This window comes from Rhipicephalus microplus, chromosome 6 (genome assembly GCF_043290135.1).
Source record: "Rhipicephalus microplus isolate Deutch F79 chromosome 6, USDA_Rmic, whole genome shotgun sequence".
Classification (NCBI taxonomy): domain Eukaryota; kingdom Metazoa; phylum Arthropoda; class Arachnida; order Ixodida; family Ixodidae; genus Rhipicephalus; species Rhipicephalus microplus.
Window position 1 is genome coordinate 201,242,506 of NC_134705.1, and position 23,711 is coordinate 201,266,216.

The following is a 23,711-nucleotide window of genomic DNA, read 5'->3' on the forward strand; positions in this document are numbered from 1 at the left end:
GACTATCGTCTTTCGACGTCCTTCGCAGCGGAGCACGGAGACACGCGGCCATTTTTTTTTTTTTCACAGACTGACCAAGCACTCCGATTCCCCGAGAGTAAATACGTTCGATCGAGTCTTCTGCGGCGAGACTGCGCTGAGGTACACCAATGTTGTTCTCGTGGTAGAATTCATGAACGCGATCATCACTACAGCCTCGTGACTCAACGTCTGCGAAGGGCAACTGTGGACAAGCGAAAAGATATACTGTTGCCATGAGTTCAGACGAGCTCGTGTAGCGGCAAGTTAGAACACATTGGATGACAAAAGCCGCCAAGTTCAAAAGACACAGCCGTCTGTGTCGTTCCTGTTTCGTATTTTCTGAACTTAGCAGTTCTATCTTTACCACTCCTTCTTCAGGACAGTGCAGATGCAACAACCTTGTTCGGTGGGAAGTGTGCGGTCTCCCACCACGCAGCCCCGAACTTAGCTCCCTCAGAATAATAACCCGATAGAACAGTAGCTTGGGCTAGTAGGTCATTCAGCATCTATTTGCACAGCGTATAAAATGGAGGGACAGATGAAAGAGCACCTGTGTTGTGTTCTGTATTTATTCATCTTGCAATCTGCAAATATGTTGATGCACTGATTGTCATCTCTTTAATGTGATGAAATAAACTTCAATTGGGCCTGGAGAATTCCAATCAGACACCACCACCAAACGGGGGTCCGCCGCAGTTGCTGGCTGCGCCCATGCCGGAACTGGAAGACCGCATAGGCTTCCTAGATTATGCAAAGTGACTGAACGTGCCACGAGACAGAAAGTCAGGTAAGAATCGACGACAATAGGACTACAAGACAGGAGTGTGACTCGATGAGCTGCAGACCGGCTTACAGAAGATGGTTTAAAGGACATGCCTCCTACCAGGAGCGAATAAAAACTGTGTGCCACGCTCAGACAAACCTTTCTATCGGAGCGGCAACGATGTAGAGACGCAACTTGTCTGCAGTGTACCTTAATATTAACAGCTTTAATCGTAACTATACTTTTTATTTTGTGGATGATCATACCTTTACCATCGTATCTGCATGAGAATACGCGATATACAAGGACGGACAAAAGGACTGAATAATTAACAGTCTAATAAGTTACCAAGATCCAATAAGTACCTCATATTGGTCACTATAGAGCTAGGCTATTCGGTGTCTGTAGTGAAGCTGACAGAAAGTTGGCTTTTCAATACAAAAGCAAGTAGTCATTAGCGAGCGTAAAGCAAATTGCTATATCAGACACGCGCATAAACTCGCTTTCACCTTCCGTTACTTGGAGACATCATCATCATGAGACATGTCCGGTCGACAGCGCATCCATCAATATTGTTACGTGAAGGAGACTGACTCAGAGGGGTAGTCACCGATGTATTTACAGACGGTTAGGCGAGCAGCGCCAGCCACACAGATTAGCTCGTGCCAGTCTATCTGCTTCGTCTTCTTCAGCTCCATGCACTGGCACGTAGCATGACCCCCGGCGGCGGAGGCACCGTCCCGGTGCTTTAAAGGTCGTTATCTGACGCATTATTGTGGGGCTTGATCCGCGAGACGTGTACGATATCACTGGGCCGCATAGTAGATGATGATGGGCAGATGGGGCTGATCTCGTAGGTGACAGGTGTTACTTGACGCAATATACGATAGGGTCCCGTGTAATGAGACAGAAGTTTTTCGGATAGGCCCAGCCGACGATGAGGGGACCAGAGTAAAACGAGGGTACCGGGAGCGAAATGTACGTCTCTATGTTCCGCATCGTACCGACGGCATTGGTTGGTTTGCGACGCCATCAGCCGAGCGCGAGCGAGCTGACGGGCATGATCGGCTCGCGCAATCGCGTCGCGGGCATACTCGCTGGTGGACGAGGTGTGAGCTGAGATGACTGTGTCCAGTGGTAAAGTCGGCTCTCTTCCGTACAATAAGTAGAACGGCGAAAAGCCCGCTGTGTCGTGACGGGATGAATTATACGCGAAAGTTGCGTAGGGTAAGGCAAGGTCCCAGTCTCGGTGGTCGGGCGACACGTACATAGCGAGCATATTTGTTAAAGTGCGGTTAAATCGTTCCGTAAGGCCGTTTGTTTGAGGGTGGTAAGCGGTTGTCAGTGTGTGTTGCGTCGAACAAGAACGCAGAATGTCGGCGATGACTTGGGATAAAAATGTACGGCCACGGTCTGTGAGAAGCTGTCTCGGCGCACCGTGAATCAATATAACGTCCCGTAACAAGAAGTCAGCGACGTCGGTTGCACAGCTGGTCGGTAGAGCTCGCGTAATAGCGTAGCGTGTAGCGTAGTCTGTGATAACGGCTATCCATTTGTTTCCCAATGTTGATGTGGGAAAAGGACCAAGCAGGTCTAACCCAACACGGTAAAATGGTTCCGCGGGTATGTCAATTGGTTGAAGATGGCCAGCGGGTAGCAGCGATGGTGTCTTACGACGGTGGCATAAGTCACATGTGGCGACGTATCGGCGTACCGAACGAGCAAGGCCTGGCCAGAAAAAACGGCGCCGGACGCGCTCGTACGTGCGGGATACGCCAAGGTGTCCAGCCGTGGGAGCGTCGTGAAGTTCGGTGAGAACACAGCGGCGCAAATGCTTAGGCACAACAATGAGAAGGTCGGGCCCGTCTAGTCGGAAATTGCGACGGTATAGCACACCCTTTTGAATGACAAAGTAGCGGACGGAAGCATCATTTGTGGAGGATTCCATACGGCTGATGATGTCAAGCAGCTCTGGATCACGCTTCTGTTCTTCCCCAATATTAAGGAAGTCGGACACTGACAAGATAGAGTTCTCCGTGGGCTCGTCAGTGTCCTCAGGATCGTCGACAGGGTACCGGGAGAGGCAATCGGCATCACGGTGTAGGTGGCCAGATTTGTAGACCACCGAATAGGAAAACTCTTGCAGGCGCAAAGCCCAGCGACCAAGGCGGCCTGATGGATCTTTCAGAGAGTTCAGCCAGCAGAGTGCGTGGTGGTCGGTAACTACCGAAAATGGGCGTCCGTATAGATAAGGTCGAAATTTCGCCACCGCCCATACAAGAGCTAAGCACTCACGCTCTGTTATCGAATAGTTACGTTCAGGGGCGGATAAGAGGCGGCTGGCATATGCAATAACGCAATCATGGCCATGTTGTTTCTGAGCCAGCACTGCACCAATGCCATGCCCACTTGCATCTGTACGGATTTCCGTAGGGGCAGCAGGGTTGAAGTGTGCCAAAATCGGAGGGGTAGTGAGAAGAGCGACGAGAGTCGAGAACGCAGAAGCCTCTTCGGAGCCCCATGAAAACGGGACTTCTTTCTTGAGGAGCTGCGTTAGCGGCCTCGCTATGTGCGCAAAATTTTTCACGAAGCGTCGGAAGTAGGAGCATAGTCCGATAAAGCTGCGTACATCCTTCGCAGATCGTGGTACAGGAAAGTTTTTGACGGCGCTGATTTTTGCTGGGTCTGGTTGTACACCGTTGGCGTCTACTAAATGGCCAAGCACTGTGATTTGATGGCGTCCAAAGTGACATTTGGACGAGTTGAGCTGCAGGCCAGCGCGACGGAAGATTCCCAGGATGGCTGAGAGGCGCTCTATGTGAGTTTCAAACGTTGGTGAAAAGACGATGACGTCGTCCAAGTAGCACAAACATGTGGACCATTTGAATCCTCTGAGCAGGGAGTCCATCATTCGTTCGAAGGTGGCTGGAGCGTTGCAAAGGCCGAAGGGCATGACCTTGAACTGATATAGGCCATCGGGGGTGATGAATGCCGTCTTTTCACGGTCCATTTCATCTACCTCTATCTGCCAGTAGCCGGAACGAAGGTCTATGGAGGAAAAATAGTGGGACCCATAGAGGCAATCAAGCGCATCATCTATTCGTGGCAGAGGGTAGACGTCTTTTTTGGTAATTTTGTTTAGGTGTCGATAATCCACACAGAAACGCCATGCACCGTCTTTCTTGCGGACTAGCACTACAGGAGAAGCCCAAGGACTGCAAGATGGCTCAATGATGTCCTTGGCGAGCATTTTGTCGACCTCACTTTGGATGATGTGACGCTCGGCCGCCGACACCCGATATGGGCGCCTATGAATAGGATGCTCATTACCAGTGTTTATGCGGTGGCTCATGCCGGTAGCTTTCCCCAACGGACGGCCGCTGATGTCAAATACGTCGATGTAGGACAGCAGAACCCGGTGGAGCTCATCAGTCTGCTGCGGTGTTAAGTTGGAAGCGACCATCGAAGTAATAGCGCTGTCGGAGCAAGTGGCAGACTGATGTTGAGCGTGGGGTTCAGAAGGGGCGGCCATCGCGAAAACATCTACCGCATTGTCTTCTAAGGTGCAGAGCAACGCTAAAGAGATCCCTTGCGGCAAAACTTGAGGTGTCAAGCTAAAGTTGACAACTGGGAGGCACGTAGAATTTCCTGCGACGGAGAGAATGGTGTGCGGTAATGTAATGCCACGGCTTATGAGGACATCGGTGATAGGGGTCAGAACATAGTCACCGTCGGGAACTGGTGGTATTGAGACGAGCTCTATGTAGGTCAGTGTCTGTGGAGGGAGGCGCGCGTGTCCCGTTGTGCAGAGGCGACTCGGCCGTTGTGTAAGAGGTTCTGTTGCGGGCAAGTGTAGACGGAGCGTACTGGTCGAACAGTCTATGAGCAGACGCATCTCCCATCAGTTCCAGCGCCTCCCGAACACCACTGCGACGTCCTCATGTCTCGACCCATATCATCCACCAGACAACTGTGACAACTTGACGCGAATCGTCAGGCGGGAGCTTGAAGCGGCTGCTCCAGCTAAAGTGGGAACAATGTCCCCTGACCCCTCTCCGCCAATTACGTTGCCTCTCATTCAAGCAGTCGTCCGGCAGGAAATCGCCAGCTTGGGAATTCACTCTATCTCACCGCCTACCCCGCACCTCCACCAAATATGTTACGTGAAGGAGACTGACTCAGAGGGGTAGTCACCGATGTATTTACAGACGGTTAGGCGAGCAGCGCCAGCCACACAGATTAGCTCGTGCCAGTCTATCTGCTTCGTCTTCTTCAGCTCCATGCACTGGCACGTAGCAATATTGCTGGTTCAAGGGAGCTTTGGGCTGGGCGGAGCCTACACACCGCGACGTAGCTACAAGGTGAGTATGCCGACGGCAGCCACCACAAACATGCAGTAGCGCAGTTCTAGCTTCACGATGCCGAAGACGCTCCCATGCACCAAACACTGGAAACGAACAATCGGTAGCGCTTTTCCGTAGCAAATGGTGCTTGGAACGACGATGCTTTATTGTCCCAGTAAATTCTACCACAGGAACAGAACAGTGGTTGATTTCGTTGCTGTTGCGCCGATCGTTTGAAGCTTCGCTACTTTCCTGCTTATCAGCCGGCTCAAACGATCGGGCAGTTTTTTTTTTTCCGTCATGCATCGGCTGCCTGCCTAAGCTTGGTGTGACCGTATGTATGGTCTACATCACGAGAACATGGTCGGGACTCGGTTCTATGTCTGGGCCACCCTTGCGGATTTTTTACACGCGCAGGCATCGGGTAGCTTTCTGGGTGCTACCACGTCGCAATTTTATATTTGGAAGGACCGAAAAATCTTTTTCCTAGTTTAACGAAATAATTTGAGCGTGGCATCGCTTCGTTAAATCAAATTTCATCTGGACAGAGAACCCATTTCTCTAAATGTTATACCTAATCCGAGCCACATGGGGGCATCTAAATACTGAATTCTCGAGATAACGTTTTTAAGGCGATTAACACAAGCCCAATTGTGGTATCTAACTACTCAGTTCATGATTTAGTATATTTTTTTAAGTTTGCATTATTGAATTTGGTAACCAACTCAAGTCTTCTACTCTATTTGATAAATAATTCGTGATTTAGGACAGAATGTTAGCCACAGAGACAGTTGCAAAACTATTTTAACAGTATTAATTATTCTTAACACTCATAATGAAACGTTGGTGATATACGACTGCTAATAAGCACCTACACAATTCTTATGTAACACTTTTGAATACTTAGACACACACATTTCTGCCACTCTATAATACAAAAAATAATCAGGTTGGCGCAATCACTTTCTCAAGCACTCGGACTGTCTTACCCAAAGCTTATGGATTGCTCTCCCATAAAATATGCATCACGCATTTGCAACCCGGATCAAGATTGTGCGTCTTATCAAAATAAAACAGCCCATCTCATAAAAACAGGGCCTCGCCACAACTGGCTTTTTACCTTTTGCCGTTGGCATGGTACATTTTTGTATACCTACGTATATTTGAATACATCAAACTCGAAATTACATCATTGAACAAAACCAATAATAAAGTACAGCTAAACCTAAGATCACTCGAGAAAAAAGGACTGCCAGCAGTTCCTGTTCATAAGATTTATTACAATCCTTGCCCATTACATCATCCTGCAGCTAGATTACCCGCTCCGAATACATGTTACACGCACGTTTCGGATATCTGGCCACTTCATAATGTCACTCGCAGTTGTGACAAGCTGCCACACTTTGCATGACGCACCTGCAACAAACCATAACACGTTTGTAGAAGTACTGTTCACTTAACAAGGATCAGTAACTGTGTTCTAACCTTTTTCTTTACCACCTGCAACGCTTGCGTTTGTTTAGGGCAAGTTCGCTGGAATGTGTGCTTTCAAAAGCAGTTCGTAATGACTGTGCCCCAATGTGTAATGTCAGGAAAGGGCATCTACGGTATATGAAGCAAAAACCTTAAGCTATACCAGTGTTCAGTTGGTACTGGAGGCCAGCACTATTGGTCGATTAGGCTGCTCAATAAGTCGGAAAGTTTCCTTTTATCCGTCACTGTAAAGCCAGAGAGATACTAATTTTCCTCTTTAATTAGTGACAGCCATCGCTGAAATTTCCCCGGCCATTTTTGTACTCTATCAGATATGCAGGGTTCTCCACTCAAAGTGCTGCCCTGAAACCGCGCGTAAACAGGAACAACGGGCATCTAACAGCGAGAAGCAATGTGTGCAATCTGCCACGTTTTTCTAAGCATCATCGTATGTCGCAAGGATAAAAAAATAGGCATTCCTTATAAGCGTTAGTCATGCTTCGACCTATAGTCTCATCTAACAGGGGTATATGCGAGGAGTAAACGGCAGGCATAATGTGGTCGTGCTCGTAGGGTTGTTAATGACGTATGTACAGTTCACATCTTTTAGACGCAAAATGGCGAGTTAGGTTGATGTCCTTGAAATAAAAACAGCGCGATAGGTTAATACTCGGAGAGGAGAATGACACGAGCGCGCAGCTGGCTTATCCAAGGTAGCAACACGGCAGATACCTTAGCAACACGAGAACGAGCACACAAGAGAAACTGCTTAACCCTTTTAGGTAAATTCATTATGCATGTTCGTAAAATTGAACAATTCCTGGAGTGGTGAACTCCCTCAACCACCCCCTCAGCTACGACCATGTATCTCGTCTGGACGGACAAAAAAAAGAACATGAAACGCAATTTCATAAAAGCATTATGTGTGCGTCCAATAAATTCACTTGAAAGTTTGTGCTTGTGTCCGTCTAGTTCTTCATCCTAAGTGTCCGTCTTTTAAACTGTGCGCCATAACATAATAATGAATCGTCTTCCATATTTGTCCCGCATGTGCAAAGGTGCATCAGGTTTTCAGGGTATTGATTTCTTCTCAAAAAAAGGTTCAGTTGCGTTCCTCTTCTCCGTGTCTAACCTGTGGCGCTGTTTTTATTTCCCGATCGTTTCGACACTTCATCCAGCTCTTTACTCAACTGCTCATTCCCATTCGTCCCGCGCGTATCGTCCATTGTAAAGTTTCTTAGCCAGAAAATTGGCACGGCGCCCAAGACGTGCCTCGGCGAGATGTTCTCTTCTGGCGTCTACGTAAGCGAGCGCGCAAGTCGTGAACCATTCGTTCTCGCGTGTAATAAAGCGACATCACCAAACAGAGGCTCTCCACTTTGCTTCTAAGGAAGCAGTGCTCGTTGTAAAAAATTTTTTTTACGCGGGAGTTCCCATATATGAGAGCACCGCCCAGCTATACGTGGAGTCTTGCTACGCATTTTTTTGGTGACGTCACGAATTCCTGGTTCCTCAGAGATGGCGGTGGCTGGTCAATCTTGTAGTCAGCTGATCAGACCCTGCAAAACGTTTAAAAGCAGCAGTTAACGTAGCACGAAACTGGTACTTGACAGACGACACACATTGTTTGCCTACTGGTTAGCTTCTCAGATTAACGGTTACAACACTCTTGTACGAGCTTGCTTCGCAGCCCAGCCCAATCATAAAGGCGGCTCGACTTCATGTCATCGTGATCGAATTATTGCTGTTAAACGATATCTCACATGATGCTGAAGGTGCACGGAGGCTTTCCCCTGGAGTCCAAGGCCAGAGTTGTGCGTACTTGGACGGGACTGCCGGTGATTATATCGGGAGGCATGGGTGACAGCGGGGTGTTGACCGAGGGAGCTGCACAACAGGCAGGAGCGAGGTACAAAAAAAACACATCGAAGAAGCATCTTCGCAGGGAAATGCAAAATTAAGTTCCACGCCGAAAGCAAGGAGGCATGGCACAAGCGCTTAACTTCAACTAAGCGTCTATTTGGAAAAGTGAACACATATATAGGTGAAAGAACGAAAACAAAAACAAACAGAAAGCGCGCGTGTCACGCCAGTCATCACTCATCCACTACTTCCTAACACATCACCTAAAAAGTGAAGTTATTTATAAGCGAGATAAACGGTGCACTAACACAATCAAAATCACCACGTTTCATTTCTGCAGCATCAGCTATACCAATATGGTTAGCAAATCTCTGTCACGATATACAAACTAACTCGATCTACATGTTTATCAAATGGAATAAATGCGCAGGTGCGCTATGCGCAGATAAGCTTATGACAATTGTCTGTGAAAGGCGTTCAGGAAAAATGAAAAACCGGGAGAAAAAAATGGCAGCATATCCACGGAATGAATAATGGAGGGTGGGGCGAAGCATCCGTCCGTTCATTTGTGCTTGCTTCCGTCCGTCCATGCGTCCGTCTGTGTGTCCGTTCGTCCATCTATCCAACACTCCAAGTACCACCATCTCGCATCTTTTCATCATATATTCCGCATATGCACCGCCATCCAGCGGACATTCCAAGCACTAAACGAGAGGTGGCACACGCACACTTTCTTACGGCTTGCGCTTCGGGTCTACTTCCCACCTTTAACCACCTCGAGTTCATGGTATATACTAGTTCACTGTATTCATGGCACTGCGGCCCAACGCTCGCTAAACCTTTCTAAAACCTAGGAGGTTACGCCCAGCGAGTATAACGTAGCAACATTTTCCTGTCAGATAGTGCTCAATGTACATGCCAATGGCTGCTAAGGGGGAATGAGAAACAGGAGAATTCGGCTTTTAGTTAACGCGCACGTTGCGAATTTTTTTATTTTTCAACATCGCACAGAAGAAATCTCTCACTGGCACCACCTTGGAGGTCAAAATGTAAGACTGGTTACACACTACGACTACTACTACTACGACTACGAGGGACGAACGGGTGCCGCTATAAGGAGCTTCGCCTCTAAAAAACGGATGACGCTATTGGGGAAGGGGGCATATATTTTGTACCCTAGTCATCGCCGAGATCCTTCACGCCCGTTCCAAGGAGCACACACTAACTACTGCTTACCACCCTTAAACCAACGGCCTCATGAAACGCTTTACCCGCACTCTCACGGAGATAGTACGTTTCGCCGGACCACAACGACTGGGTTTTCGCCATTCTCTATCACCTATATCTACCTATTGTGCAGAATAGAGCCGACTTTACCACTGGACACAGTCGTTTCGGTCTATACTTGATTGATATGTGGGGTTTAACGGCCCATACTTCCTCCGCCAGTGAGTATGCCCATGACGCGATCGCGCGGGCTGATCATGCCCGCCAGCTCGCCAATTCTCGGCTAACGGCGTCGGAGAGCAGCCAACGACGTCGTACGATGCTTCACATAGAGATGCACATTTCGCCTCCGGTATCTTGGAGCTACTCCGGTCCCCTCACTGTTGGGTGAGCCTACCAGCAAAGCTTTTGTCTCGTTACATGGGACGTTACCGTGTCAAATAACACCTGTGACCTATATGAGATTGGACCACCTGTCCATCGTCATCCGCTCGCTCCAGTGCTGTTCACGTCACATGGCTCAAGGCCCACAACACTGCTTCTGCAAACTACCTTCGAAGTTCCTGAACGGTGCTTCTGCCACCGCGGTAATGCCAGTGGCATGGCGCCCAAATAGACCAAGAGGAAGACGACAGAAGATGGACTGGCGCGGGCTGATTGTATCGACCGCGGTGCTCGCCTGACCAATGAAAAATACGGCTACATGTCTTTCCCGTAACAATATTTTGCAGATAATATGGGCGTGCTACAGGGAATCTATCCTGTAGGCTATCTCGGCCACGAAATTTTGTGTCAGCACACCCCGTTATCATCATCCTCGGGGCGCTCGAAGAATAGAAAGAAGATTTGGCGCTAGCGCGTGCTATACAGCTGGCAACGCTAGATGCGGTTTTGCCTGCGTGGCACCAAGCTACAACAGCCCGGCCCCCTAAAGTCCTCCGCACTTAAAAGCTCTGTAATTACTCTCGTAATTTGAGACCGCGTGACACGAAGAGCAGATCATCGCACCCGCGTAACTGACAGGGGTACTCGACAACGACACTCACATGATCGCATCCTAACAGCATCTAAACCAATAATAAGCAACGCCGTTTTTTTTTTAAAGTGGCTTTAGCGAGTGGTTTGAAAATAACTTACATTTTACTCCCATATCTGTGGAGTACGTCCCCAGCGGAGCAGGCGAGGCGGCTGACTGCTGGTCTTCCTCTTCGGACTGGTTCTTGTTGGCTTGGTTAACCTTGCGGTTCCTGCGACCATAGAGTTTCCTAAAATTCTATGCCTGTGACGACTCGCCGTGAAAACACAGGTTTGCCACAGCTTGAATCACTCGGAAGAAATGAATTGTTGGCCACACAACTCATTTATTTAAAATAAACGCAACAATAATCGTTAGTAAACTATAAAAAATATTCGTCAACCTCCTTTGTCTAGGCCTCTCAAAATATTTAATGTAAAAACCCATATTCGGTGACATATTTTCCCCCTTACATGTATTATACTGCCTCCCACTTGCTTCGCTAAGAAACAAGCTGCAGGTTAGGCCCTGCAACAGCGTTTTACTGTTGACACAGACAATGACGGCGTGCCAAACTGAAAAATCCCCGAAAAAAAGGTTTCCCTCATGAAATTAATTCTGCTCTTGCCAGGTTCGTAGCCAGGGAGGGGGGGGGGGGGTGCCCTAGCCCCTCCCCTAAGTTTGGATGGAAGAGAAAATAATAAAGGATATATTTTTAATGGCATTTAACAGAAGAAGGACAAAAGGAAGGAAAGAAATTAACAAACAGAAACCAAAAAATCGCGGTATATCCACGGAGTGAGTGATGATGAGTGGGGCGAAGCATCGGAGGGTTTTATCGGTAAACCGTGGATCGTCCGTGGACGTCGGTCCATACGACCCTCAGTCTGTCCGTCCGTCCGCACCAGCTGAGTGATTCATCAAACTAGGCGGTCATGTACCACGAACTAGGAAGAACACAGCCACGGCTTTAGAAGCTTCGCCCCTAAAAATGGCTGCCCAGCTCCGCGCTTCCTCCGGGCTTGCCACCGCCCTATTTCTAAGCTGTTGCTGCTGACGATGATGTAAATTATATTGTCGCTAGGTTCATACCTGAATGAAAAGCGTCAAGAAAGATGGCATTAAAATAGCAGTGGTCTGTGTATTATAATGATATGTTAAAGATGTGAACTATATATAGGTGCTGATGTATGGCGGCTGTATATGTGTATAGGGTGATGATGCATGGCTGCACCCGCCTTAAGGCGGGTAAAGCCTATAGGCACTGAAAACCATGAGGGTGACGTAGAATGCATGTAGCACGAATGAATGACTGCCTTGTGGGGGCAGGGAAGAAGTAGTTATACTTAAAGTATGTTCGTGTGTGTGTGTTTCTATGTATGCGTGCATATCATAGGGAGGGGCCTTGATCCTGCAATGATAATTATCACTTTGCTTGGCCCACTTCCCACACAATCTTGTCAATGCCAGACTTCCTGAAGCGTTGAAGACGCATTTCAGTAAAGACACAAACGCTAATAGATTTGTCAATTTGTCATCTAACTGCGTTGTCAATTGCTAGCCATGTGTTCTTGTCTGCGGTCGACTTCGAGAGTCACGCGCGATATTTACCGATACCTGGTGAGTTGTTTCTCAACTATTAGTCCGTCTATGTAAGAGGTTTATTCATAGCGTTGCTGTTCGTGGCATCGAGACATCGGACGGTCCTCACATCCACAAGCCAGAAGCACAGATCTTTGTCACACAGAAAATTGTACTATTTCACAAACATTCAACAATCGCCGCAGAAACGATCTGTCTCAATTCACTCATGACACCAAAAGCCACCCATTAGTTAGAAGAAAAAAACTCACCTGTACAGGTAAACAAATGCGCACACGACTACCGGAAGCATGAGGGCGAAGAGGATCTTCAAGGCCCCACGTCCTCCCCTATCTGCAACACAAATGCGAAGGTATGTTGTTTCCCACAAAGACAGGGAAAAGTAGTCAAGCCTAGAGGCATACAGAACGATAAGTGATGCATGAATTCAAATAGTATTTCCCACAAGATATTTTGCGCTCAGAATTTGACGTGATTACAAGAGAGAGAGAAGGAGAGAGAAAAATAAGCCTTCGTTATGTTGCTTGCCCGCCCTTGGTTTTATATTTTCTATTAATAGGCTACTCTAGAGCTTCCTCCCATGTAATGTTGAATTAAAAGCGTACACCAATTTTGAAGGTGTCGGCGTAAGTTCATATTCTTAGTATATATGTGAGGGCACCTTTAGCATCCACTTCCATCAAAATGATTAAGATAGGTGTCACACTTAGCTGACACGGTTTACGCCTTCGAAGGCGCGCACATGCATGTCTACAGTGCTGGTGCTGGAGCAGAGCAATGCTGTCATTTAGCCCTTTGACAAAATTGATTTATTGATATGTGGAGTCCCAAAACCACCATATGTTCATGAGAGACGCCGTAGTGGAGAGCTCCGGAAATTTGGACCACCTGGGGTTCTTTAACGTGTACCCAAATCTGAGCACACGGGCCTACAACATTTCCGCTTCCATCGGAAATGGAGCCGCCGCAGCGGGGATTCGAGCCCGCGACCTGCGGGTCCGCAACCGAGTACCTTAGCCACTAGACCACCACGGCGGGGCCCCTTTGACAAAATTAAAGGACTGGATTTTGAATTCTTGGTGCCCCGCGTCTAACACAAAGTATACAAGTCGTCAAATTGGTGCACAGATCTAGATACGGCCGCGGAGTCGGTAATCCATTTTGCATCACCGAAGGTTGTATTGACAACTGTGGACCTTCTGTTGGTTCTTGATACGTCGGTGGGTGCGCTTTCGAACTTCTTCGGCACGCTGCAAGTATAGGCAGCAACGTCCAGATGTTCTTCGTTGACAATTTTTGGTAGCGTATCACGTCGTTGCCGGGTCACTTCCGTACAACAACTTGTGTGGCATCAACTGCGTCGTTTTTTAGACGGCTGCATTGTGAGAACGTCACGTGTGCCATAATGGCATCCTACGTCTTGTCTTCGACGTCGACGTACGTACATGACCAACATGTTGGCTATGGTGTTACTTATATAGCTGTGGGAGGTCATCGCTCTGTGGCTTGTAGGCGGTGGTTCAGCGGTTGTCTCGCATGGCTGTGTCTCAAGATAGCCTGAGTCAGGTTGGCTAAATGCTGTGCCTCTGTCAGTGATTGAAATCTCTGGGTACCTCTGTCGGTAATTGGGATCCCGACATGCTGGAACGGTCACCGAGTTGGTTCGATGAGCTGCAGAAGCCCGGCTGGTCTTGTCTGCGGTGTCTTCCGTCACAGAAATTCACGGTAAGACCTTCTGTTTTCGGCAGCGTTGGCAGTCAGGCCAACGTACACCTTCCATGCATCCTTGCGAGTGTGCGAGAAAATTCACAGTGTACAGTCGGGTCGTCATGCAAAGCCTCCAGAAGCTCTGTACGTAATCCTAAGGTATAACTAGGTTACTTGTTGGATTGAAGTGGTGAGTTCTTCTTTAAAAGGCATGCAGGAAATAGCTTGTATAGAACGGACAGTAAGCTGATCGCCCTTTATTTTTCAAGTACTTGACGTCTCCTTTCTTATGGATTAAGATGATGTTGGCGTATTGCCAAGATTCTGGTACCCATATCACCAAGAGACACTTCGCACATAAGGTGGGCAGTTTTTATAACCCCATTTCTCCGCCATCTTTCAGGACGTCCGTTGTTACGTTATCCTCACCAGCGGCTTTGCCTCTTTGCATTCCTTCTGCATCTTTCATTACTTACCCTGTCGTTACAGGTAGGATGTCCAATTCCTCTGGGCTATTATTGCTCCTTGGTATCATCCTGGTTGTTGATTGATTTGTGGGGTTTAACGTCCCAAAACCAATCATCCTGGTTGTTCTGGCTTTTGTACAGCTCTCTGTAGACCTCCGCCACCACCTCATCAACTATCCTATCCATATTGGTTGCGACTTTGCCTCCCTTGTCCTTTAATGAATACATTCGATCATTGCCTATGCACAAGCTTGCCTTCGCAACTTTCAGACTTTTATTGCGATAGCGATGATATGGACACTCACCACCGGATTTTGCCGCCGCCGTCACTCGACACACACACACACACACACACACACACACACACACACACACACACACACACACACACACACACACACACACACACACACATATATATCTATCTATCTATCTATATATATATATATATATATATATATATATATATATATATATATATATATATATATATATATATATATATATATATATAGAAACGCTGGAAAAAAATAATCCAGAAAAGAAAAAGACACCGGCGCGCGGAATTGAACGTAGGACCTCTGAATTGTGAATGCGAGGCATTAACCACTGAGCCACGAAGGAGCACCTCCTTCAGTTTTCAAACGGCATGCTATTTATATCTACCACTTACCGCTGGTGACGGGCGGGCATCTCGGGTGGAACTATCGTGTTTTCAGCATTGCCAGCGGCACGCGCAATGAGCGCGTGCCGCCACATCGTCCGGCGGCGCGCGCTCTCATCTCTTACGCGTATACTTTGCCCCGCGAAGAGGGGGCAGGGTGTATTCTCACGCATGCGCTTATATCGCGATGCGGACAATCGTACGTCTTGGCTGGCCTTGGGCTTTCACCGGAGCGATTCTGTTGTTGTTACCGGGTGCACAGAGGTCACTGCAATCGTTGCACCGCCTTCTTTCGCGAAAAGGGCGCGCTTTTTAGACACGGCGAAGTAACAACTGAGACGCTTATTCGCGTTCATCTGTACCTGCGAGTACGTTTCGTGCGTCATTTGTGCGCAAGAAACGCGGAGCACGCTTTGATCCGCTTGCCATTTTACACGTGGCCTTCCAACTTGTTGATATTGCGTTCATTGATTCACCTTTGCGGCAAATCTGCGACTTTTTTCCGCTTTCTAGCACATGTTCGATTCTATCCATGGTATACCTCCTTATGTCGGCTATACCTTACACCTACTGATTAACTTCGAGAGCTCTGCTAGCTCTATTCTGTCTGTTGCATTGAGGTTTTCATGGTTTGTCACCTCTTAAGGAGATATTTTGTCTCCTGGGATAGTTTGCCCATGTCCCGTCTAGAGACTGTACCTCCAACTTTCACTGCACTCTAGTCAGATTATCATTCATTGTGTCAACGCCGTTACCTCATTTAGAGCCGCGAATGTGTTCTGAAGCGAAACTGAATTTTGTACCAATGCATACTAATGATGAACTAAAAAGCAGTTTATAAAGAAATTACCGGGTGCTTACATAAGGAATGTTAGGTGTTATTCTGGCAATTCTCTCTTATACAATGACATTATCCGAATTGGGCAGACAAGGCCTCCCAACACTGCCAAATATAGACTTCCGCCCATCTGCAGTGCACGTGTTTAAAGAAGTCTGGAGAGCACGCAGAACGTATGGTCTATAAATCACCATGAAAAATGTGAAAACAATAGCAAAATACCCCCATCTGGTTGAAAATTGTACACCCCGCCACTGATAATAATTAAGCTCGTACGCTGAGAAGGAACGCTCGTCGTCGGCAGATGGTGTTGAAACACATTTGTAATCGGAAGCATTCGATTATTTTGATTGACACTGTGATCCTGAATGCTCATTTGCATGGAATCCTTAAAATTCCAAGAGGATAGAAAGTCCTTCGTTCTAGTACAAAAACAATGGTAACATCACACAAGCCTTTTCGTATACTAGTCCAGCAGGAACGGCGGCAATTATTTGCTGTACATGGATAATTAGCGCAATGTTCGCAATCAGAATTATCTCCCGAACTGTGAAGTTTCGTGATAGTGTTTCCGAGGAACAGGATGTTGGCGCGCAAGTGGGCGAGGTCTCCTTGCGGACTGTTCAGACAGCTTGCGCGTCCCCGATTGTAACACACTCAATCACCACCTAAAAAGCCGTTAATCCCGACTATATATGACGTCCGAAAAGTAGCGTTTGAAACACTTAACAGCTTCTACCCATGTTCGCCGACGTGTGACGATGGGCTCTGGCGCAATGGATATGTGCGGCGACTTCCGCTTGAACGTGCACACGCGAGCGGCTGCCGCCAGGAACACCGCCTTGGCTATTGTTTGCCGGAAATTGGGTGAATAAGAGGAGGTGGAATTTCATACATTTCAGATAACATGAATGTCCAGTAACATCAATAACAGTCTCGATCTGCACTCTAAACGAGCTAAATAATCTTCATATATGGGGGGATTTCAGTATAGGCAATTGTAAGCATTTACAGGGATTTCGGCAGAAAAGCCCAAAATAGGCACTTATGTAGGCACTAAAAGAACACTTCGAAAACCCCCATTAACTTCTAATTCATGCTCTTATATGGAAGCGGTGCGACATGAGTGCAAACAACAACATAGGAATATGCCTCGGCATTTACCTATCTCGCAGTGCTGCTCATAGAGCAGTGTGCCCTCGCGGATGTAGCCGCTCTTGCAGTCGCATCGGTCGCTGCTGCAATAGGAGTTGTTGACCAGGCTCTCGCAGTCAGAGTCCTGGGCGCACGACTCATCCAGGTACCGCCCTGTGGAAAAAATTTCATCACTCCGCGGCGTCACAATAGCGCACATCATAGAGCGCAAGTTTGTTTTACGGTAAACTTTACGAAAGCGTTTATGACACTTATTATCAACACGGAAATGGAGAAAAAAACAATATAGTGGATGTAAACGAGCCGAAGAAGAAAGCATTCATCCGCCACATTACAAGACACACGATAGAACATTTAGCAGACCTTGCCGTCACGGCAAAATGTTCAAGATTTACTCCTTCCGTTACTGGTTTGAGTATCAAAGCATCTTGGAAACTTCTTCGCACTTGACGTCTTCACTGTCATGCCAAACGTACCAACAGTAGTACACAAGCGTGCTCTGCCGGCATGGAATTATTTAAAATTAAAAAAAAAAGAACGTGAGCCATCATAAGCACGAACTCATCAATGGTGTTATATATACTTCTCAAAATTCCATTCGAAACAAAAATTAATGCACAGCGGGCATTACTATACGTAGTTGGCCGATGTTCGATGTGAAGTTTACACTACCTCGAAGAAAGCACTGGCATTATTTACACATGAGCAGGCGTTTATACAAAAGTCTCATCCTTGACGTTCTCTGCAACCGTAGAATGATTTCAAGCGACCTCAGTGTCCCGTAGCCATCGCAGTATACTTCGCCCCCGCGGGGAACAGTTATAGCAACACTCAGGCCCGGAAAAGGGTGAAGAGAGTTCCCGAAATATTTTTAACGCGATAGCGTTAGAGAGCTCGTGTCGCTGAAATTCCGCCGTCGGCGTCGGCACCGTTGGGTGTGAGCGAAAAATCAAGAAAGAAGCAAATAAAATGAAGGAGAAAATTTTCAGTCCTATTGAGGATCGAAACCGGGCCGTTCGCGTGGCAAGCAGATGTCCTGCCGCAAAGCCACGACGTTACTTGCAGCTGCTTTGAGAAAAAAAACACTACATAAATTCCATGTAGTGGAGGGAGTCCCCTTAACGCATTTCGTTCGACAGGTGTCACGACGAAAACGAGCCCATTTGGCGATTTGTAGGCGCATTTGGGAGGCCATCAAACTACGACGAAGAAGGCCGGGATAATGCAGTCATTGCCGCTTAATTCTTAACTCTTAAAGGCGAAGCTTAAGGGTCCCCCAATTTTTAGTAGTGGATTACAGTTTGAATGACCAACGGGTACAGTGACGCTGTACAGCTGCATCAACGCGAGCACGCACACTATACACTTCTTTGACAATAATAACACGTAATCATTCATTAACTCAAGCGATGATAACAAACGTGCGCATGACATCAAGTGACATAATGAAAGATTACCTGTTATCATTGCCAAAAGAATTCGACAGCATGTACTCTTGCATGTGCCATTCTACACATGTGCGTCCCATCGAAATAAAATTCAGTTGTAAGTCGGCGCTTGTCTTCGTGTGTCTTTTTTTCGTGCGTGTGTCAGAGTGCGCTGTAAGCTCTAGTGGGTCTTCACCAGCAAGGCCGATCAGAAACCTTGTTACCGCATTGAAAGGAGTGCTTGTTTACCCGAAGAAGCAGGCTCCTTCACAGTGCTTTCGGCATCTCGATTACAAATGATGGCACGTGCTATCAGTGGTGCACGAGTTGGTAATTATATCCCAGTTTTTACGTCCGAAAACGCCAATATGACTATGAGAGACGCCATAGTGGAGGGCTCCGGAAATTTTTACCGTCGTGTGTTCTTTTAACGAGCACTCACATCGCGCACTACCGGGACCTTTAGTATTTTCACCTCCATCGAAAATGCGGATGCCGCAGCCGGGATTCACTCCCGCGACATGCAAGGCAGCAGTATAGTCGTACACCGAAACCACCATATCACCGTGACTAGTCTACATAACGTAGATTATGAGAGAGGCTGCCGTAAACAAATAGGAAAAAAGGTGTACGCTTCTGAAAAAACTGCATTTGTGCCTGCTGACGCCACTGTGAAAGGTAGAGGGTGCGGAAGATATTAAGAGTTTGCGAAGTGTAAGCGCCGGTAGCGAAGTGGTTAGAGCATTCAGCGTCTGTCACCGCGGACCGAGAAGTCCGTGGTTTTAAACTGAAACCAGATCACCCACATCAAAAACTATTTCTTCTATTATTAGGGTCATGTGCAAAACCTGAAGAGCCGGGGTTGTATAAGCACGAAAACCCACACGACGTGGCGAACGTATACCACAGGCTTCGAATGTGTTGAACAAGTCTCACTAGGCCTGCAGTCGTCGGTGTTCTCGTCTTTGTAAAATCCCTCGCGGCACCTGCACAGGCCCTCGTAGCAGGTGGCGTTGGGGCCATTGCAGTCTTCCACGTTGTAGCACGCCTCCCGGGGTTCGATGCCTGCGCACACCAGAATATTCAATCCGAATACGTCAGACATGACGTAAAGGCACGCCGTGCACAATGCTGCATCAGGGAAACGCTCACAGCATTACCTACAGACTGAATCTTATCTGAATTCTACAGACTGAATCTGAGCATTACCTACAGACTAACACGCAAGTTATGCGATTCTTGTAAAATTTATTCATTCATTTTCTTTCTCTTTTTTTGTAGAACGTAAGAAAACAGATACCACGTACCTTGGGAATTGATGTTACGCGAATGATGCGCATGCAAGCTGACCATGCATGTTGTCATGTTTTTCATTGAGCGACACGTTATAAAATCACACTAAATATATGTAAAAATTCTACACGCTTAGACATGTGTATAAGCATTGCAGATGTTTATATAACCAGTTCTTTGCACCTGCGCAACGATGCCAACAGCAACATTGATATTAGCGACACCAGAAAAGGTATGCTGATATAAAGCGCTGCTGCTCGCGAAGGCCGTAGCCCTGGACACTGCGGCATTAATAAATTTAAGCGGATGACACCTGACTACCATTGATGTTAACGTGAGGTTACGGCTGTATTGTAGGAGTACATAATGTTAATAAAACTGGAAAGCCAGCGCTGCAACCACAATTGGCATTTGACGAACATTAGGGCCTATTTGAAAGGTTGTTCCGAGACCTGTCGTGGCTCTGTGGTAGAATACTTGATTGCCACGTAGAATGCTAGGGTTCGATTCCTGCTGGGACAATGACATTTGTTCCTTATATTCGTCGGAAACGCTGGCGATGCCCGCTTTTCTTAACGATCAATCCTTGAAATCACCCATGTGTGCTCTCGCCGTTCCTGGGTATAAACTGTCAAACACCTGTGGCACTGACAAGTTCAGGCATGTGACTAGACGTATAATCGGTATACAGGCATCACATTGAGAAATAAATTTCACAAAAACTACAGCAGATACACGGGATCGGAACTCACGACCACTGAGTCAGCATGCCTGCACCACTACACCTCACCCCGCGACGGCACCACCTTGAAGGAAAGGGGGTTATGTAGGTGTCAGCGGCACTCGAGTTCGCACAGCTGAATTCTCCGGCAGCGTTTCATTCTCCGGCAGCGCCTCCTTCTCCGGCCGCGTCTCCGTGCTTGCTCGGGAAACGCTGCACTGCGTTAACGTGGACTCCGAGCCCTGAGCGCGTCCACTCGACGCGGTTGCCCATTGGTTCAACGAACATTCAAAAAACAAAAGTGAGCCTTCGAGCGAGACCGCATAGCAACGCATCGCCAGAGAGGGAGAACGAGCCGAGAGCGAGCCGAGACGCGAGTGGCGTCGGACGTATCCGATCAAGCTCCTGCACCGAGTCCAGTTTCCTTATACATGTAACCACTGCCGATTCACCTGTAACTTAGCACAATACAGTTTTTCTTAAAATTTGAACCTTGCCTTGACTACATTCATTCGGACATCGCTGACATGGCGCAGTCGACAGGATGTGAATCGACCGAGCTGCATGCGGAGGAGGAAACGACGCCACGAGAAGGAGCGACGCCACGCCGTGCATCGTCTCGGGACTCCGAAACGACCATCGTCGAAAGTGTGTTCACGACCCTCGACCACAGCAGGATGGCCAATGTAACGAAAAAGCAACTCGTCGACGAGCTGAGAGCACGAGGTCTACGGTGCTCCGGACGAAAGGACGAGCTCATCGCAAGAATCATCCGCGACAACATCACTCGCCAAGCCCTAGAGCCGACGGACTCGTCAACGAAGGACCAGGCTGCCTACGACGACGACAGGCAGGCGCACCTGGAGACGCTGTCCGCCGACAACGCGAGGCTTTGCGCTGAACTGAGCAGCCTGCGAGCCCAGCTTAACCGTGCGACCACGAGTGAACGTGAGACATTGCACGAAGCCCATCAGAACGCTTCACTGCCAACGGAACGGGTGACGACTCCAACCCTCGGGCTGCACCATTCCGTCCCTGCTGACATAACGATGTCCTCGCGTTCGACGCGGCCACCGTCACTGAACGACGGCACCAACCAAGACGCGGCACGCCCCGCCGCGCCGACCGTTTCAACGCACGAGGGAGAACCTTCCATGGCCCAGATCCTCGCCGCGCTCGTGAACACACAAGCCCTGCTCGCCAACACGCTGTCGAGAGGTCCACTGACGACGAGCCCGATCCAGATTCATTCCACAAGCGACACGTCATCCTCAATTCCCTTGTTCGATGGGACGCCGCAACAAAGTGCTCACGAATGGATTACGCAAGTGGAGAGAATCGCAGCGCTCGCCCACTGGACGCCATCGCTGACGTTGGTGACAGCAGCAAGCCGCTTGACGGGATCTGCCAAGGATTGGCACAGCGCCTACGGCTCACAGTATGACACCTGGGAGCAATGGAAGGAAGCGCTCATTCTCCGATTCAAACGAAAGCTGACAATGCAGGAGTTCCTCGAACTGCAGACGAAGCGATGCCTTCAGAGCCACGAGACCATCGTCGAGTACATGTACTCGAAGAACGCCATTCTGAACAAGGCGCCGTACCGTTTAGCAGAGGAAGAACGTATTTCCCTCATTCTCAGCGGCATCGAGGACGACACATGGGCCAACCCACTCGCAGCGCAGCTGTGTGGCACAGTAACCGAACTCATTGACAGAGCGGCTTTGCTCGACGCGAGGCGTCGCACGACCGTGTGTGCCGAGAACGACAAGAAACCGTCATCGTCTACAGCAAGCCGTGGTCAGGGTTCGAACCAGCGGGTGCCAGCCAGCAGCTCTGCCAACTTGCCGAAGGCCAACCCGCGGAGCGATTTCTCGGGAGCTCCACACCCGCGGCCCATCTCTGCTCGTTCGTGCTTCAACTGCGGCGACATCGGTCACCTGTCCCGTGATTGCAGAAAGCCGAAAACGCCAGCAACGATCAGAGCGGACGAGAAACGAGCGAAGAGGAACAATAGCAGCCACGAAACAGGGACTACGTCACCTAGGCAAGCGAACTGTTTTTTGCATTCGACGGGCGGCACATTACCAATAGTGTCCGGTACTGCTAACAACCGACCCGTCCGCGTGTGCATTGACAGTGGCGCCAACTTATCCATCATGAGTGCCAATGCCTTGACGGACGACATTCCCACGCACGCATGGGTATCGCGCGAGAACATTGAAGTTCTCAACCGCAGCATATGCCCAACTCTCGCTGCAACGCTTGATGTGACATTGGGCACCACGAATGTGCGACTCGAAGACGTCGTGGTAACGGAACTGCCCAGCGGCATCGACCTGATTCTGGGATCAGACTGGCGACGAGTCGCGAACGTCGACGTAACGTTTCACACGTCAAACGATGTGACTATCGTTCCAGTCGAGCCCTCCGGAAAATTTTCATCGTCCGAAGTGCCACCCCCGAAACAAGGCACACCACACCGCACCGGGGAAACGCTTATTGCGACGTTCTGCCGGCAATCGGACGAGAGTGTTTCCGAAGACGAAGGGTACGTGCGCCTCAACACGAAATGTCCCGCACCCGACGAAGACTTCACGAGTCTAGTCGAAGACGCCACACGGAAGATAACGAAGGATGCCACCGAGGCAGAGAGGGAACAACTTCACGCAATTCTGTTAAGGCATCACCAAGCGTTCACTTCCAAAGGCGACACTTTGGGCGTGTGTCCTCACACTGAACACAGCATCGAACTCAGAGACAATATACCAGTGTCATCGAGGCCGTACAGGTGCTCACCGGCTGATCGTAAGTTCATCCGAGAACAAGTGAATGACTACCTCTCCAAGGGCATTATAAGGCCGAGCGAAAGCGAGTACGGTGCTCCAACGATAGTCGTCGACCAACCGCACCACCCGACGACTCCACGAAGAATGGTACACGACTATCGCAAGCTCAATGAGAAAACCATCAACCCTTCTTATCCAATGCCCGTCATGGAAGACGTTATTGACGATGTCATGCGCGACGGATCGGCTTACTTCACTGTGTTGGACGTGAAGACGGCATTTCTGACTATACGAATGAAGCCGGACGACGTACACAAGACCGCATTCGTCATTCCTGACGGAA

The 23,711-nt window shown here is 48.5% G+C and overlaps 1 protein-coding gene across 1 annotated transcript in view; it reads right to left on the reverse strand.

Moving 5' to 3' along the window:
• Positions 1-6,386: 6,386 nt before the first annotated feature.
• Positions 6,387-23,711, reverse strand: part of LOC119166909 (uncharacterized) — a 67,477-nt gene continuing 50,152 nt past the window's right edge. Inside the window, exons 4-9 of the mRNA XM_037418300.2 lie at positions 19,502-19,630; positions 17,148-17,291; positions 12,559-12,640; positions 10,828-10,937; positions 8,364-8,487; positions 6,387-8,159 (exon numbers count right to left, since the gene is read on the reverse strand). Of these exons, the coding sequence (XP_037274197.2) occupies positions 8,153-8,159; positions 8,364-8,487; positions 10,828-10,937; positions 12,559-12,640; positions 17,148-17,291; positions 19,502-19,630 (596 nt within the window). The 3' untranslated portion in view covers positions 6,387-8,152. The remainder of the gene's footprint in view (positions 8,160-8,363; positions 8,488-10,827; positions 10,938-12,558; positions 12,641-17,147; positions 17,292-19,501; positions 19,631-23,711) is intronic.